The following is a 19,188-nucleotide window of genomic DNA, read 5'->3' as shown; positions in this document are numbered from 1 at the left end:
GTGACATTTCATTTCTCTCATGGAACTGCAATGAAATTATGACTTGCAGAATTTCGTCGATATAAATAAAGCGCATTTTTTAACAAGACCCAATATCTAGATGCCGTGTCCCATTTATGTCAACATCATTATTGCTTCAGTGTTTGTTTAGTGTTTCGAACAAGAACCAACCTGTTCAAGATAAAAAAAGTCAAGGTTATCGCAACACGATCATATTTCATTCGAACTTTAGTTTATTGGGGGCGTAGTGGTACTTTTCATTCTCAAGCACCACATCAAGATTTATTATAATAATCTGATATTCATTTTTGTCTTTACATGAGACCGTCAGTTTTATTTGTAAAGTCATACACAATTCATTAGATGCTCTTAAATAGAAGTCTCTATAAACTCTGTAGAAACATATATATCATCTATCCTCTGGCTTACCCACTATACAGAGAGCGTGTGCTGGACAGATTTTCTTGTTTTTAACATAAACCCACGGTTTAAGGCTTATGTATATACGTCATCAGAGTTTGTGTGTGTGTGAGAAGGGCTTTAGTGGATTTTGTCTGTGTTTACACCAGCTGAGTGGTACAGAAATGTTTGTGGGTCGATCCAGACATCAGCATGCGTAATTGTTCCTTCCTGCAATGCAGTATTGTGACGTCAGGTTGCCGCCCCCCCGTCTCAGCATGTGCTCTCCGTATAGTGAGTTGAGCTCACAGTATTGCACAACAACAACTGTCCAAGTGGCCTGAAAGCAAGCAGGCACATACAGTTCACTTCGGATACTCAAGATGCAAAGCAACTTTTATATAAAAGGGGATAAATAATCCGCAGCTCTGTTCTTGCCATTAACTCTTAAGAAGTAATAAATAGCCTATAGGGAAAAACAGATATCCAGAGGTTTTCCAGTCCTTGTGCTTTGTGCTTAGACTCCCTGGTGTTGTCGTAGGTCACAGTTCGCTGATTCAAACAGCTCAGAGGCTGAGTCTCCCTTGTCACATATTGAAACCCAAAGCCCAGCGGCCTATATATATCACCGGTATCTGCAGCATGCATGCAAGAGAGAGGTATTAACATACTCATTAAAAAAGCCTTCCATGCATAAAACATCCAAGCCCCTATTTATAATCCCCCGTTCCTGACATAATGTAATCACGTGTCCCGTTGGCAGGGACGAGGTGATTGGTTCGTTTTTCATGACCTGCATGCTGGGAAAGTGATGGCAGTGAACCGGTAATGGCAGCTCAGATATTTTACTCATCTGAACAAATGAAACTCACATCCTATAAGAAAAACATCCAAGCAACATTCCTGTGAGACGAAATGGGGTTGACATTTTTAGCTCGTTTCTAGGGGGGTAAACTATTAAATCATATCTTAGAAAAAGGTCTGAAAAACAGAATTCTTGACTTCTTGCATCATATTGCTTTATCAATGTCTGAGTTATATTTTACACTGTAAAAAAAGTTGTTTCAACTAGTAAAAATAAGTTACCTGGCTGCCTTAAAATGTTAAGTTGAGTCAACTTAAAAGTATTATTTAATGAGTTTGCATCAAATTCATTGACATATTTTTTTTTAAGTTGAATTAACTAAAAATTTTAAGGCAGACAGATAACAGATTTTTTTCAGTTGAAACAACAAAAAGCAAATCATTTTTTACAGTGTATCAATGCTTTCAAGTTTATTCAAGTTATGGCTTGCTTATGTCCTAATTATCTATCTATGTCTCAAAACGTGCAAAATAAAAAATTATTCTTAGAAATAAGACGGTGATGTCGAGCAGAATGAAAATATGAAATAAAATATTATATTCAGAGCCTTATATATATATGTATATATTATATTCACAAATATGCCCTCCTTTGAGAAACAAAATCACTGACAGCATTTACCTAATATAGGCCTCTGTCAACAGCTCAGCTAAAGTCTATTCAACAGAATATCAAATAAAAGGGTCTGATCTGGATCTTTCTCAAAGTGCTTTGATATCAGTAAATTCTTCTAACTTGTTTCCAGGCACAACCTGACGAATACCTCTCATCTAATACGATGTAAAACAACAATCGCCATTAACGAAACGCAATTAACACTTTGTCAATAATTCAAGACAATTCTACAGAAAGATGACCACGTGTTATGACTCAAGAGGCTCGGCCCTCATCGGTCAGATGGTTGGCTTCAGGTCATCAGCTTGTGCTTGCTGGCTTCGCCTGGGTCAAAGGTCAGAGAGTCATTACCACAGTGACTGGAGATGACATCATCATAAACCATCTACGGCTGTGCATCTTGTCAGATCATACAGTATATGTTTCTTGCTGCATGTTGGAGGCCCAAGGACAGGAAATTCAGGCTTGTTGTAACAGCATGTTCCTCAAGAAAAAAACGTCCAGGTGTGTGAGGTGAAAGTTTCATGATGCTACATTTTTCGTGGTGGACTGTGTAAACTGGGTTGTGCTTTCTCTCCCCCAAGACCCAAAGAAAGGCTGGAGAAGACTTCACATCGGAGGGAGATGCAGAAGAAACAGGGAGAGAAGCAAACCCATGAATTTAATGCTAGGTCTTCACCTGGGAAAGTTCAGGATTGTCGTCCAGAGGTTTATCTCCATCGTGGGACTTCTTTCTTTTTTTGTTGCCTGGAGAGCGGAAAGCGACATAAACATTTTAGTTTTGAATCGACCTTATTATCTTTGTCACATTTAAATGCTAATAATTTGTGTAATTTGTCCTTCATTTGCACACCTGGATCAACATCCCACATAATCCAAGATAAACTTTCAGACTAATTTAGCCTATTGCTATCAACCCATCAATATCATTTGTAAATGAATAACATTATTCTGAATGAGCGAGTGAATAATTCTTTTATAGTTAACATACAGTTTATAATGGCTGCACCATCCCTGGCTAGTTGCTAAGAAACAGCTATGAAGCAGTATGAAGCAGTGCTTGTGTGCTTTTTGGGTTATTGGGGGGGTTAGTGAGAGTCGGTGAGAGAATTTTGTGACTGTGGGTTAAGAATAGGTTATAATATACAAAGCTAGCTAAAAACAATAGAAGCCTATGGAGATATTTAGGTAGATATGTAAAACGTGTTTGTGTGGGTTAGGTAAATTATATGTGTGTGTAAATGGATTACAGGTACAGGTGCTTGGCAACTGATACACACTCAGTTTCCGTAGCAGTTTTTTCCCCAGGTTCTCATCCGAGCCAGCCAGAGAGTGAGAGCTGATGAGCTGAGATGTAGACAGGCCTGTCTCCATGGGGATGGCCATAGTATCTGAAATAGATTGGACACACTATGACAACGAGCCAACATCACCTAAACTGAACTTGAAAATGAACGGTTGCTCTTGTCATTTCATTTTATCATCTCTTTACGTGTCTTCTCTTCCCTACCCATTAACTTTCAAACTGATCTGGTGATTTTTTGATTTAGTAATTCCTGTTAACCTCCAGTCATAACAAGCGGAGCTGAAATGGACGGGTCTAGTCTGGTGTCAACATTCCTATATAGGTCATATAAACAGAGACGAGAACCTATGCATTTCCTATCTCTGCAGTTTGTCAAACGTCCCGCTCGCTGTCAAACAGCCACTCCAATGTTTGAAAGCTGAGGTGCATTTACTGAGAGAGCAAAGCGTCATTCACCACCCACTAGCTTTTCTGTAGCTCAGTGGTAAGAGCATTACGTTAACAACGCAAGGTTGTGGGTTCGATTCCAGGGTATTGCAAATACCTATGTAAAATGTATAGAATAAAGCAATGTAAGTCGCGTCTGCCAAATGCATAAATGTAAATGTATCAACCACCAATGCCCTCAAAGAAACAGTCAGCCAAGATAAAAATTTGCCACTATTTATTGACACCTATGAAAATCTGAACCTGTATGACTTTGGTTCTTCTGATGAATGTTTTACTATTTTTGCATCTAAATGCAAGTAGAGTGAATGGAAATCGATACATTCAAGCTTCAAATACAAAATACCATAAGTGTCAAGGTATCAAGAAAGTCTTCGGAACTCTGATTAATCACATCCAGAATAAAAATTTGTGTTTACATATATGTTTGTGTACTGTGCATATTAATTTTGCATTTATAAATACAAAAACATAAACATACATTTATTTAAGAGAAATATGAACATTAATACACGTAAACATATAATTTCAATTATTGGTAAATATAACCAAACACATCTATATATTTCCTATACATAAACATGTATCTGTATGTTTATATGTATAATTACATGTGTAAACACAACCTTTTATTCTGGATGCGATTAATAAGACCATTGTTGGATTATTTGACAGTCTATATATGTAATTTAATTATTTTTTCTTGTTTGGGTAATTCTTTTCTTTAATCAACTTGAATTAGACCTATTGGTACAAATGTCCCTTAATATGACCATTACAATATGTCTTCTAAAATAAAACCATTACTTCAACCCACCTCTTCCTTTTTTTCTCTCCAACAGATTTTCTCTAATGTATGGGATATCATCCATCCTCAGGAACACGGAGTCACTGGGACTCTTCTGTCCATCTGACTTACTTCCTACAGGGGGAGCCAGAGAGCTATAGTTAGTTGATGACACGCAAGAGAAGAACAACAAGCTTTTAATTTGTTTAATTAGGTTTTACATCACAACTAGGAAGAAAAGTTGAAAATCTTGAATTTTGAACAAATTGAACATTTCAAACTTGCACTTTGAACTGTGGTGATGAAGAAACAGATAACTGAGCATTATCCTCTATTGACACCCACACCTGCAGTGCAGACCCAGCCTGAATCTGTTTCATTATTTTGACATGACCCATGTCTATTCAAGGTAAGATTCTTCTTCTGATGATAATTCTGATAGAAAAGCCTGTGGACGTCATTTGAAAGACATAAATGTGAACTTTAAATTTGCTTTTCCGTCTGTTTACTTTTAAGGCTTTAGGTCAGTGGCACGTGAAGATTTCCATTCAAGAGAGCATTTCAGTGAACAGCAATTTGTATCATACCTCTAAATATTTAAGATTTTGGTAAAATTTCTTAGTAGACAAAGATGTTTAAAATGTTTATATCTGCTAAAAGCTCAGGGCATAGGCCTATCAAGCAACATGAACTGGACTCTTTTGATTTTTGCTTAGAGTAAACTGAGATTTTGCAGTCACTTTGTCAAATATGACCCAGATTTAGTTAAGAACTGCCATTCTTAAATATACAAATGTACAAAACTCAACATTTACGTTAATCTGTTTAGTTTAACTGGTAAACAGATTAGTGTTTGGCCATCTGTCTGCTCTTAAACTTGGAGACTTGGAACGTCAGATATGCTAAATATAGCTGAATCTGCTATATTTAATATATCTGACATTTTCTTCAGCCCGTGATCAGTCAATCACTGCTAAAATCCCTGTAATAAGACATAGTTAATAACCCAATCCGCAAAAAAAACGTTACCACTTGCGTACTGTAAAGATGACCATTTACTTTAGATCTTTATTTTATATCTACATATTTGTCCATATTGCTTTGTATATATGCTGACATTTTGTAATAACGTTAAGAAAAAAGTCTAGCTCCAGATGAACTTTAATGTCACATTTAAAGCTACTGTATAACTGAAAAAGTCTTGCACTCACGAACGATGCGGTTCCTCTCATTTCGTTTAGTGGTGCTGTCCTGCTGTCTGTAGAGGTGACTGTGCTGATGATATCTATTGAAAAAGGGCCGTGGTTCTGTCAGGGGTAGGGCGATGCTGTTGGAAGGTGTCTCTGGGATGGTCATCCTTTCCACGGCCGCATGGCTGTCAGCGTCAGGTGTTTGTGGAGAGATGTCCATGCGTGAAGCTGTGAGGGCGTTCTGGTAATGGTTACGACTGATCTGGACAGAGGAAAGATTGAGTGTATGAGCAATATTTACAGCATGTTGCATATTATAAAATTGCAGCGTTCTGGTACAGTGTCATAATATTTGCATATACACTCTTGAAAATAAAGGTGCTTTACAATACCATATATCCAATTATTTAGTTATGGAAGTAATGTCACAATGCAAAGGAAAATGGTCGTGAAACAGGCTTCATTTTCTTTGTAATTTCATACATTCTATGTTTTGGGGATATGTGATCTGGATTCTATTATAAATGTGTCTTCGGAATGTTTTATATTTACCTTAATAATCTGTAGGTCTGTGAGCTGGCGAACTGAATAATCTGGTAAATACGATCCTCCGCTGATACTCAGTTGACCCAGACTGCCACCGTGTATTGTTGTATCAGAATGATTGAGGGCGCTGCTAGGAGACGGTGATCTGTGGACTATACATCCCCAGTAAAAGTTATTTTTTTGCTATAAATCTTAGTTATATTTTTTGCTACATATATCACTTTAGCTCATTTCGTAGAGTATTGTTTTCAATCCCATGGAACACATACTGATAAAAGCTTGATTCGACGCCATCTGCTGAATGCATAAACGTAATGCATAAATTTTTCTCTCTTTAACATAAATTGAGTCAAATACGCTTCAAACATTTTCAAACAATTAGCCAGGCAGACACGTTTTATTAAAAGACTTGTTGTTGCGTTTCGTTATACTGAAAGCGTGATTGTCTGAGCAGAAAACTACACACAGGCTCTCTTTGTGCCTTTATTTTAGATGCCCATGTAGATGTCACATCTCATTAGTGAAGGCTGAAGCTGTGTCGGTGTGTGTGCGCATGTATCTGCTGTGCGGCTTTGTGTGTCTTGCGTTATCGCTGGAGAAATACGGAGAAAACCCTCATCACAGAGACCCACACAATTTACAGTAGCTTAGATTGAACACAGAATCTCTTTAAATCAGTCTCTTCCACAAGGACTCACGGCTCCATCCTTGAGGATATTTTTGCGTTTTCATGATGAGATCTTCCTACTTATATAATAATGTCATTTCGCCTGAGTGGGTACATGAGAGTGCGAGTGTGTTCTGCTTTAATTACCCAAATCTACTCTCCCAAGAATTCCACAGATGCTTTATTTCGATTTTCTGTCGGAATGATCTCAAGAGAGCAGTGCTAGCGGGGGGTCATGTAAGCCTTTCAGTTTTTAATATTTTACAAAAGTTTATTTATTTAATGAGACTGTGTTCCACTTCGGTGCACTAACCTGTGGGTAGGCTGGTCATGATAGCGGGTAAGCTGTAGTAAGTGAAAGGCCCATTTTCGAACTTCAATCCCTCTTTTCCGATCTCTACCTCCACTCGACCCTGCAGACGGAAAGAGGTTCACATTTTGCATTTGGCAGAACTTAAAGTGCATTTTACAGTAGGTATACGTTATATCAGGCCTTCCTGGGAAATTGAACCCACAGTCTTGGTGCTATTAGTGCTACACTCCACCGTATGAGCTACAGGAATATAGATGGAAATGAATGATGCATTACTGTCCTCCTTCCTGAGACTGAAATCAATTTCCCATTAATGAAAACTGAGGGAATATAAACCCAATGCAACACTGAAGAGAAGTTTAGAAGATGACTATATAAAACCTTTTTTTCCCCCTGAGGGTGTCTTTTTAAATGACAACTAGTAAATATTAGTTCCACTTATACTAAAATAAATATTTTCATAAGTCAAGATTTGTAGTTTATGGGAGAACTGTTTTCCAAAATCGCAAAAATGATTTCCAAGTTTTAATGTGAATGTGTCCTCAAACTTGGACAAATAAACTTTCTCACTTTATTGCTTACAAATCTAAAAAGATCGTTGTCTTAAGAAACGTTTCTCGGCACCAGTCCACTTTACAATACCTGCAATATGAGGACGAAATAATCCACAGGCCTGTTGCGCTGATAGAGGTAGTGCTTTGGTGACCGTTTGTTTTTCTCATCGAACTTGATTTCCTGCACCACGCTCGGATGTTTTATTAATCGCAGGAGAATCTTCTCTGAGAGATGCGTTGATTTAAAAGGCTCTACTTCTACAGACAGGAAGGAAACAAAAAAATATGCATAATGTGTAAATCGTGTGCACGGATCATAAATCATGTGTCTCGTACAAATTCCGAGAAATAAATTATATTCAACAAAAGTTGTGGTTGTCAAATTTTAGGAGTGCATTTGGACAGACATATCGTACCAAAAGCCAGAAAAGTCTCGTTTTGATATCAGTGGGCTCTGTCTGTCTGTACAGTCTGAAATGACCATTCTCGAGATATGGGCACCTGGCATATGTTATCACTCTCTTCAAGAATACCTGTTGCCAGAAAGCGATGTGTTGCCAGAAGGAGCTGTGGTGAAACTTTGATTTTCATTTCACTATCTGACAGTTTAAATATGGAGAAATCTTGCAGCTTCCTCTCGTGGTGAGACACTCTTCTCTTCGAACGATTATCAGCTGCCAGAACACAGTAGAAGAATGACAGTAAAGACGTTTCACTTTTGAAAGCAGGTTGTGGATTTGACATATTATTAAGCTTTACTGCAAGCTGAAGCAATGTGCTGTGACGGATATCATAAATAATGTGCTGAAAAAGTAAAATACCTCCTAAAAGGGGTTCAACAGTTGTATTGATCTCCAGGCCATTTGTAACTCAATATAATTTAATTAAAGAGAATTAAATATTGCATATGCTTGCTTGTGTTGACTCTTCTCTTACGGTTTAGTGTTATGCTTCATATTTTGTATTGTTTAAATGTTGCTTGAAAGCCTATAATCAGATCTTTAATGGTAGGTTGTCATTGTGGTAATCTTGTCAATGCAATGATTGCTAAAAAGCAATTTCAATGTAGTCATAATGACACACATAGGTTTAGGTCCTTGCCGCTGATTGGATTATTAAAGATTACACTTACTGTAGAGGTCAGTTTCATCCACAATCTCAGATTTTATTATTTCCTCGATCACGTCCTCCAGCGTGACAATGCCCATGACTTCATAGAAAGGATCTCCTTCACCCTCGTTGTTGACCCTCTGTACGATAGCCAGATGAGATTTACCTTTAAAGTGCCAAAGAAAGAAAGTTCATTCTTTATCATAACAAAACATGAGCGCATATGACTTTTGCTATCCTGAATTGATGATTTGAAAAAAGAGACTTCCATTATGGTCAGCTTTCTCTCTTGTAATAAAAATCATGATCCTCATGCCTCAGCTTTTGCTTGATACAGTTTTCAGTTTTTTACCTGAATGTGAGTGGTCACAGGTTCACATAAATCAGTGGTTCTCAACATACGTTTTTGTTATGGAATATCCCTAAGGTTTGTCAGTGAACCCTCTCTGACTATACAAACTTGCATAGAGTATATAGCATATTCTCTATATATTATATATAGACTATTCATATAATAATAATTTGAAACTTTGTACACAATGACAGGTTTATACTTTATCAAACAGGTTATTATCATGCACCAGTTGGCAATCACTCACATAGATAATAGTTTTTAAGTAGTTGTAAGTTTATTTAGATTCAGATGGCTGAAAGTTGTCTTTATGGGGGGGTTAACACTGGGGTGACCACCCGCCCCGCTGCACATTGTACTGCACTGTGTCCAAAGTAGCAACCCGGTGAACACCATTGTCCAACAAGCTTATACAATATTTTTAAAGCCTGGCTTTTATCTTATGGATGAGGCTATGACGTCCATCAATCAAACTGTTGATCGAGTGGCGATCCCTCCAATGTGGCGGATAAGTCACCTAAACATTATAAACTGTGTGACTTTGAAACTGTGTTTATAGGTTGTGAAGCATATTAAAATAAAAATGATTTGCAAATATTGACATGCATTATTTGACAAAACACTTTGAAAGCGAAACCTTTTCATTATGTGTCCATTTCTTTATTCATTTAATTTTCTCCTTTTGACAAGATCTTCCTACATACTTGTGTCTACATCCTTGGTATGATGATAAGTCAATGTCTGGTCTGTGCCTGGAAACCTTAAAACCGCCCTTAAAATTATTTTGTTATGTAACAATTTATTTGTATCTCAATGATGTTGTAGCTGGAATGGACTAAATGACAATTTATTTTGAAGAGCTATAAATTAGAAAAAATATTTTAAAATTTCCTACTGTTATTATAATAAAAATTGTTTACAAGAGTGTCCCAGTATGTCCCAAACAAACATACTACCTGTCCCACATTTCGTTTGTTGGGTGGTGGTCACCCTAACACTGTTATTCATCACATATTCAAAGCATTGCTTTCAGAACTTAAACTCAGTCGTATATTTTCTATTTTTCACTTTTTATAACTGTTGATTATTTTTATTTTACATTCTTTGAGGGGCTTTAATCTGATGTTTTTCATTTTATCATTATTGCATTTAAAAAAAGTCTATCCTAAACTGATTTAACAAATCTGACATGTTCTTAAATCAATCCATGAATCAATAAAGTTATTATGCAAAGTGTCTAAAATCAATAGTCAAATAATTTAAGTAAATAAAAACCCAATGGAGCCCCATCCATTTATTTAACAGTTTGGAAACTTGCATGTTTAGTCTCTTGTGGTGCAGAGAGAGTCTTTTGTATTACTGCTGGGGTTGAGCTGTGCATGACTGTCACACGCTATACAGAACGTTTTAAATGAAAGCTCATGAAGAGATTAAGTATGACAGTTCAAAGATTCGGACTTGACCTTATGTAAACAGTGCTAAGGAATTATGCAATGGGGTTTGTGAAGCCCTGCAGCTCTGATGATAAAGCTGACCATGCTTAAAACCTGAATCTGTTAGAATGTGCTAGAACTGAAACATTCATGAATTTGATGTTTCATCCATTCACAAAATGTTTAAAATGCTAGACTGACTGTTTTATTAAAGGGGTCATATCATCTTTTGAGATAAATGAATTTATAGTATGATGGAAGCAAGCATCCTTTCAAAATGATTAAAGCTGAGCTGCAAAAACAATATAATCATATTAAGATTCATAATGCATAATATGAACCCTTTCAAATAAACTCATTAAAGCTCATGGTCATCTCAAGTTATGATCACTGTTGTTGACAGTTTTGTTTTTGAATTCCCAGATCGTACCGGCTACGGCACACAATATCCCTATTAATCATCTGAGGGCCAGATTTGGAATATCATTTCATGCAGAGTGGATTAAATGAAATAATCTTTCCCCCCCAACCTCCGGGATGGAGAGAAGCTGACGGATGGAAGCCTCGTTCTCACAGTGGTCTCCATGGCAACGGTACGCTCTAGTAATAGTAAAGAATTCTGCAGGAGTCGGCAGGAGAACAAGGGCAATGCAGCACTCAGCACGATACACCTCAGAGCTGATGTTAAGGAAACTGCATTACATCACTACACTATTATATAACACACGCACACGCAGAGCCGGGGGGCTTCTGAGCCCACACGGACGTCCCTGCGATTCCCTCACTGCTGTGCCCGCAAATTATCTCTTTAAATCTGGCACATCTTTATTTGTGATGCTTCGTAGAGCAGTATGGGAGAAAACGCTAAATAAAGCACAGCGTGATGCGGAAAACTGCACAAGAAAACATTTCACACTTTTACAAAAGAGTCTAGTAGTGCCAAGAAGCTTGATCTGCAGGGACTTTTAAAGAACAAATATACTGTAATTGCTTGTTTCAACCATTCTATTGCTTTTTTATTATGTGTGGGTAATGTGATAGAGCATGTGTTGTTATGATGTTGCATTTGATCTTGGGCTAAGGCACTTTTATATAAACCAAGTGTTTTGCATGTAATGCATCAGCAAATGTGTCACATAGTTTAGATCTATGTTTAAAGGTCCAGTTTATCATTTTTTTGGAGGATCTATTGACAGAAATGCAATATAATATGGTTATGTTATGTATAATGAGGTGAATAATAAAGCGTTATGCTTTTAATACCTTACATCTATATACAGCGTGGGTCCCCTTGCATGGAATTCACCATGTTGTTTCTACAGTAGCCCTGTACGGACAAACTGCTCTACATATGCGTTTCGTAAATATGTTATATTTTTTGGAATAGATGCGAAAACGTGAAGACATCTTAGTTCTCTGTCAGCTGCCTTACTGCTTCGAAGGCGAGGGTTGGAGTGAGCCATTGGTTGCATTTCGCAACCTAACCTCTAGATGCCGCTACATTTCATATAACGGACCTTAAAACCGTTTTGATCAACTAAGATTCAGGCACTTTCTGTTAAAACGAGAATTTGTTGGATATTCCAAACAACTGATATTTGTATTTAAGGTAATGTTTTATATTCTACTGAACAGCAGCTGAAAAGACTCAAGACATGTCATTTTGAAAGACGATTATTATCTTCAGCCTCACCTTTACCTGCAGTTCAGCATCTGTCCTATGACTGGATAGAGAAAGGTTGAGCCTGCATATTTCATTAACTGGTCTGCAATGTGTTCACAGGGGGCATTAGCTTAAAAGATTGAAAGACCTGGGTGCTCGCAGTATGAGGAAGCTGCTCTTTTTGTTCTGATGGGCCCAAGCTGGGACTGTGCTTGGACCAAAAGGTCACCGCTGCAGCTAATCTGCCATGATGCTTCTTTACAGACAAGCACTCACAGAACCCCGAGTTATATTTTTAAGTGGAACCCCTAAAGGAGAATTCCATACTACAACAGTTTATAATGTCCATGGCAGTAAAGTTAAACAATGGACCAAAAACATGGTTGTCATCATTCAGGTGATACCGCCTTTGCATTATTTTGCAAAACCTTATATTTTGCTTTAAAAGTTGTGGAAGGTAAAATATGATTGGTATTGGTGATTTTATGTACTACGAAATGACACGTTGCCAATTAGAAGTGTTAGATCGGTGCTGTCCTTCCAAAACTTTTTTCTCCATATTCCGTGATTTTAATATTTTCCCATAAATCGTTATTATGTGTCACCCTTTGTGCTTATCAATGGGTTTCGCAGATATCTAACCAATAAACATATTAAAATGTGCTTGTCAACTTTGACAACACTGTATGTAATCATGTCAAAAGTTCCATTTCCTGATAAATTTGGACATGCAAGGTTTACATTTTTTCAAAGGTTCTTCCGTTCTGTTCCACAGGGAATAACAGAAAACAGATTGGGAATGACGCAAGGGTGAGTATTTATTATTATTGTTCATTTTATGGGGGGGAGCTGTTCCTTGTGGCTCAAATGTCTTACAGAACTCTTAGGGTAAACATAGATGCTGATAGTCTGACATAATTTTAAATTCTTTTAAATAATTTTTTATACGGGTTTGAAACAACTTGAGGATGAGAATTTTCAAGTTTGGCTGTACTATCCCTTTAAGCTGTGTCCAGGATTTCACAAACTAATAACTTTAACTACCCCTGTTTGCCTTGTCTACTGAGTATTTGTACCCTGCGAGGAGGCAAATAGGTTAAATCTTGTGCGCTGTGGGCGAGGTAAATCTGACAAGTTACTGTATTAGGACTCTGAATTATGACACTGTGCTCTGCTGCTGCTGCTCTCAACAGCTTTGACTCGTTTCCTTCTTTAAAAGCGCTTTAAGTCTTAATAAGACATTATTACATAATGGGCGCTGTGATGGAGTCATAAAGGCCAAAGTGGAACATATTGCAACAATGTTCAGGGCAGGATCTGCCGAAAACGGCATTCATTTCTGTGTTCCACACACGTCATTGCAAGACTATAGTCATTTATGGATTCTGTTGAAAGTGTGTCAAGATATGTTCATCTTCGGGCACACAGTGGCTTATACCTGCTCTTGCAGTGAGCACTGAGTAATGATGATGGAATGAATACTGTTGCCATAGAAACACATTCAGATTATTGCAGTCCAGATTTCAGCCCCTCTGCAGATGTTAGATGAAGTTGTAAGGGTGACGCTGACACTAAGTCCTCTAAGTAAAAGGACTGCAGCGTGCCATAAAAGACTCAATTCAGTATTTTGATTACAAATGTCAAACATTAAATGATGAAATATAAAATAATTACATAAATAATAAATATTGACTTCAAGTTAATGCATAATTTTAATGCATTTAATTTTAATGAGATTTTAAAATATGATGCCAATGGTTTATATTTAAAGGAACAATAAATGTTTTTTTTGCATTTCTCATCTTCCAAACCTGTATGACTTTCTTTCTTCTGCTGAACACAAAAGAAAATATTTTGAAGAATGTTGGTAAGTCAATTGGAACCCATTGACTTGCACTGTATAGATACAAAACCATGTGGGCCATTTCTCTAAATATATTCTTTCGTGTTCCACCGAAGAAAGGGTCATAAACAGGTTTTGAACGACATGAGGGTGAATAAATTATGACAGATTTTTGTGAACTATCCCTTTAACAATATGGTCTCATAGAACCAGGGCTTTTAAAGTTTGTTTACTATATATGTGAGAAATTAGTTTTTCTCTTTCTGAATAAAAATGATTTTTAAGTACTACAGACAGCTTACCTTTCTTGAACTGTTCCAGCATTGCATCCAGTTTGGTGTCATTAAAGACACAGTGCAGAGGGTGCTTGTAAAACTGAGTAATTGTTTTCAATGGGGTACAGTCATCCGGATCAACAAATGCCAGATCTTTGACAAACAGAATATTGACAATATTGGATCTTTCGTTTTCAAAAACAGGGATGCGGGTGTATCCACTCTGCATCACATCGGACATGGTGTAAAAGTCCAGAATGGCATCCGAAGCAAGCATGAAGCAGTCGTTAAGGGGGGTCAGAACATCTTCGACAGTTTTGGTCCTGAGCTCCAGTGCTCCCTGTATGATGTTGAGCTCCTCTTTGACCAGATCATGATATGGATCGGTAACTCTCAGCATGGCCAGTAACTTCTCGCGTGTGTAGAAGTTACTGATTTCTTGGTGCAGCATATTGTCAAGTAGTTTACTAATTGGATAGGTGATGGGTAAAGTAACCAGCATCAGCATCTTGGTTAGCCATATGGTCTTGGATGCAATAGCCAGCCCGTGTCTGGATGCGACAGAATGCGGGAGGATCTCTCCAATGAAGAAGATGAGAAAAGTGCAGGCTGCAGTGGAAAGAGGCGTGAGTCCGAGGATTTGGCACATCCACACCACCAGCAAAGTGTTGGTGAGCACGTTGCACAGAACCAATGTGCAAAGTACGTAGTTGCCGTGTTTGCGCACGGACTCGATCTTGTGCGCGTACTTTTGCTCCTTGTCTGTGCCGCTGTTCTGCAGCACTCTGAGCTCCACCGGGTCAAGCGCGAGCATACTGATCACCAGCCCGCTGAAGAGCGCGGATAACGCGAGCAGCATCACCGACAGACCAGCCTGCATCCATCCGTGCGCGTGGGGCGGCCGCTCCACCACCGCCACCCAGAAGTCTCTCGTCCTGTAGTGTTCCCACTTCACTCCGTCAAAGGCACACATCGAATAATATTTGATTTTCTCTCCTCTGCGGAGGTCTTTGGCGAGCAGCTCCACCAGGATGGAGTTTTGGCTGGACGCAGACTTGAAAGACCCGAGCAGCTCTATATCCGAACTCCTGGCGCTCTCTTCCACGCATAAGTTTCTTTTGGGATGCCTCTGTCCCTCTCTGCCAGGTTCCGCTTCCTCGATAAAAGCGATCCACGGTGCGGCGCCGCTGACGGTCCGGTTGAGCCTCTGCGGAGATGCTGCATAGTACACGCGTAACATGAAGCGCGTACCCTCGGTCGCCTTTAACACCCCGTCCCGCACGGACAGATCTCCGCCCGTGTCCTCCGGTCGGAAACCCAGCAGCCCGTGGGTCGGTGTGTGAAAGGCGGATACGATCAGGAGGACCAGGGGCGCGAGACGCGGTCCAGGGATGCGGTGCGGCAGGAGCGCATCCGCAGCATCCGCAGCCATGATGCTGAGTGGGTTGTAGAAGGACATTGGCGAGCCGAATCACGTGGCGATTACACACATACACACCCACGGACACGCGCGTCCGCTCTGTTTGACGGATCAATCTGACAGCTGGAGTCTGGTGTAAATAGAAATGACACCGCAATGACGTCATGGCGCCTTGCAGTTGGAAAACGATGAAACTGCGATACTGTACGGAGCAAGCAGGAAATGCACAGTGCTGACCAAAACACCAGCAATACGATGTGCTACGATTCACAGTGTGTTTTTCCCATTCTAAACCAATTAGAAATGTACTTAATCTTCTAAAAGTTATGTTTTAAATGTAAGTCCTTGATAACTAAATCCAATATATACTGTGCAGGAAGACTGCTGTTTATTTTGTATGTTGCGGTTTTATAGTGCGCCCCCCCAAAAAAAAATGTATGTTATGTATAGTGTTAGTGCATTATGGCGTATTCCAAAATTAGTGCTAAATTTGTCGAGCTGCATGTTTTCATTAAGATCTTTAAACATTCACAAAAAGTCTGTTTCAAAATGGTTATTCATTGTGGACAAAAAAATCTACAGATTATAAAACGGCAAATAATTTGTTCTTCTAAAATCTCAATCTCCCTGCATTGAAAGGTAATCTGTACGGCCAAGAATTCATTTTTAGATTCAGAAATTTGCCTCTCTAGCAATTTTACGTTTCCATTTAATTTCTAGTGTCTGTTCTGAAATGTTTGTCAAAGCTGCAGATGAATTGCGTTCATTTTAAAATCGGGGACTGAGAACATAACGATTCTTCACCACAAGGTGGCACCCTAGATCACAATTTGTCATGACTTCCATAACTGAATGTCACTTTATAATGAAGACTTTAAGCCATGTAATGTTTTTATTTATTTAAATGGTTAAGAAACGTAATTGTAATTGTTCAGCAAAACGTTGTCATCTTCCCCATTTAGAGATTAGAACATATAAATAGGCTTAAATGTTTACAGACAAGCTCATAATAAGGAAAATGCTTCCAGTGGCTCTAAGTATATTGAAATATATTTAAAACACACGTGTGAGTCGATTTTTTAAACCTATAACAGTTAAACATTTAACATAATTGTTATTAACGCTACTTTTTATTGGACCATGCCACAGTGCTCCATATTTTCGTTTTCAAAATAAGACATTTGTCTTGTTAAACCGTTCTAAACATCCAAAAACTTTCATTGCCACATGTTGGGCGAAACATTTAGTTGTGGTCTCATAAACACTTGTGAAGCCAGGCCTAAAAAGAATGCCAGTGACCCATAAGGCAAAGAGACAGCATTTTTTTATCAAAGTGAGATAAAACTAAGAAGATTTAAGAGATGTTTGGCTGTATGTTCTACATTTGTCTTCTATGCATCACTCGCTGCAACCTCGTAAATCAGAGACAAATATGTGCAGTTATGGGTAGTCTTTTTTTCTCTCATTACCCAAGGCTCGTCAATATTCAGAAAGCACACTTTGTAAAGTCATGACATTGTCTTTTGATTTTCACGGAGTCCTGTGCCAGTTTGCAGGCGTATAGGAGATAACCTTGGTTATAACCACAAGTATGAAAAATACTTGCATCATCCTCATCTTATTATTTCATTTTAAAGACGGCTAGTAAAATAAGTTTAGATACTTTTGTAAGTCAAGCTCTTTATATTTATATTCCTGGGAAATGAGAAGTTTTATTTTTTGTATTTATTGAAATATTATTGACTGCCCTTGACTCAAGTTTGTGGACATTTTACACTTTTTTTCAAATATCTATTTTCGCAACTAGCCTGTTATGTGTATAAAAAACATGTAATGCAACATTTAAAGGCTGCATTAACTATTAATCTAAAAATTAGTAAAATAATTATTCGTATGTTATTAAACCACTATTCTAATCTTTTTAAAATGATAATAATAAGTTATGTGTGGAAATTAAAATATGACTTCATTCATAAACAAAAGAAAAAACGATATAATTCTCACATCATAATATCACAAGGGAGCTGAGAATATGTGTGTTTTTAAAGTGTAACCGAACGAATTATTATTTTTAAATATATTTAAATAAATAAATATGTTTATATATATCTATTAAAAATAATTTGATACCATTTCATATTTTGGTTTTAGTTTGGTATAGAAACGATTTGTTTAAATAAATGAATATATACAAAAGAAATTTATTTTATTTGTTTTTTTTTACTATGAAAGTGCGATATTATTGTGGACATATTACATGCCCTTGCTGTAGGGCTATTATTATTTTTGTTTTAGAAAAAGCAACAATTAATCCTAACCAATTGTAAAAAGTCTTAAGTTTTGTTGGCCTTCTTTGTGTATATTTAAGCTTTAGCCCTTAGCACTGAAGAATGAACATTTCTGATTGCCTATTTGATATATTTACGCTCAGTTTTCCAGTGAATATTGAATAGTTTTGGAAACTAAAAAAAGCACTTCAAAAGCGTACCCATGTAAAACCTGATAAATCTTCTCATAACACAGAGGTTAAAGAGAGGCGTCCTGTCTGATTCGCTGCCAAAAATATGTTGCAGAGAGCAGCACGCTGTTCTATATTTTATTCTCTATCTTTCAGGGAGCGGATTTGGACTGTCGCAGGGAGCCCGGAATGTGAGGCCTGAGTCTCAGAGGAAAAACCACATGGCTGTTATTACAGGAAAGTTATGATTCAGGTGATCGAGAATTATTCTATTTCTATTTAATAATCAACTTATGGGTTTCAGACTATTTACTTTAGCATGTCATGTGTCAGTTTCAGGTTGGGAGGATTGCACAAAAAGCAGAATCTTCCGTGCTGTAATGCGAAAGATGCGCAGCACCAACTTAATTAAACTGAACATTTTAAAGGATGGAATAAATGCATTATTTTATAAATTAAGATTTTGTAACAAATTGATTAAAGCACAGGTCGGCATAAGAAGGGAGAAATGACAACATCGTGTTCCTATGAACATAGTCAAATTATATTTGTCATTGGTTGCTGTACGGAAACGGAAAAACTTCACAGTGATTAAAAAAAAGCAAGCAGTTTATAATTTCACGAGGTTAACTGTAGCACCATATATGAGTCATAAGCGTGCTTTTTGTTGTTTACTCGTTTGATTTGGTGCACTTTTTAAGACATTTTACTCAAGCAAATGTAAAGGTTTATTAGGATGTCTTGTTTTATTATTTTTCCTATATGCGTATCACCATATATAGTCTAAAACAAATACACTTATTTGCGTATGAAATGTAGATGAATGTGCATCTGGAATTATTTATAATACGCTATTCATTTTATATAGTTTAAAATGTTTCTTAGGTCTGCGCATTGGTTATCTGACAATCCATGCGATAGTCATTCTCATTATAAACATAGGCT

At 37.6% G+C, this 19,188-nt stretch overlaps 1 protein-coding gene and 1 long non-coding RNA gene across 2 annotated transcripts; one reads left to right on the top strand and one right to left on the bottom strand.

The window, feature by feature from the left end:
* Window positions 1-210: 210 nt before the first annotated feature.
* On the bottom strand, window positions 211-15,845 carry LOC130431494 (metal transporter CNNM1). Its single transcript, XM_056760581.1, has 10 exons — window positions 14,393-15,845; window positions 8,822-8,965; window positions 8,223-8,363; window positions 7,778-7,947; window positions 7,136-7,235; window positions 6,162-6,307; window positions 5,631-5,871; window positions 4,450-4,554; window positions 3,160-3,270; window positions 211-2,626 (listed from the first exon to the last, which is right to left on the bottom strand). The coding sequence occupies exons 1-10, from the start codon at window positions 15,822-15,824 to the stop codon at window positions 2,547-2,549; spliced, it is 2,670 nt and encodes an 889-aa protein (XP_056616559.1). The 5' UTR covers window positions 15,825-15,845; the 3' UTR covers window positions 211-2,546.
* Window positions 9,983-18,746, top strand: LOC130431496 (uncharacterized). The gene is made up of 4 exons (XR_008908269.1): window positions 9,983-11,177; window positions 13,023-13,057; window positions 18,400-18,496; window positions 18,577-18,746. It is a non-coding gene; the product is annotated as an uncharacterized LOC130431496 (long non-coding RNA).
* The last annotated feature ends 442 nt before the right edge of the window (window positions 18,747-19,188 follow it).

This window comes from Triplophysa dalaica, chromosome 11, assembly GCF_015846415.1.
Source record: "Triplophysa dalaica isolate WHDGS20190420 chromosome 11, ASM1584641v1, whole genome shotgun sequence".
In the NCBI taxonomy this organism is placed as follows: Eukaryota; Metazoa; Chordata; class Actinopteri; order Cypriniformes; family Nemacheilidae; genus Triplophysa; species Triplophysa dalaica.
Note: the sequence above shows the minus strand (reverse complement) of the source record. Positions and strands in the feature narration are given on the sequence as shown.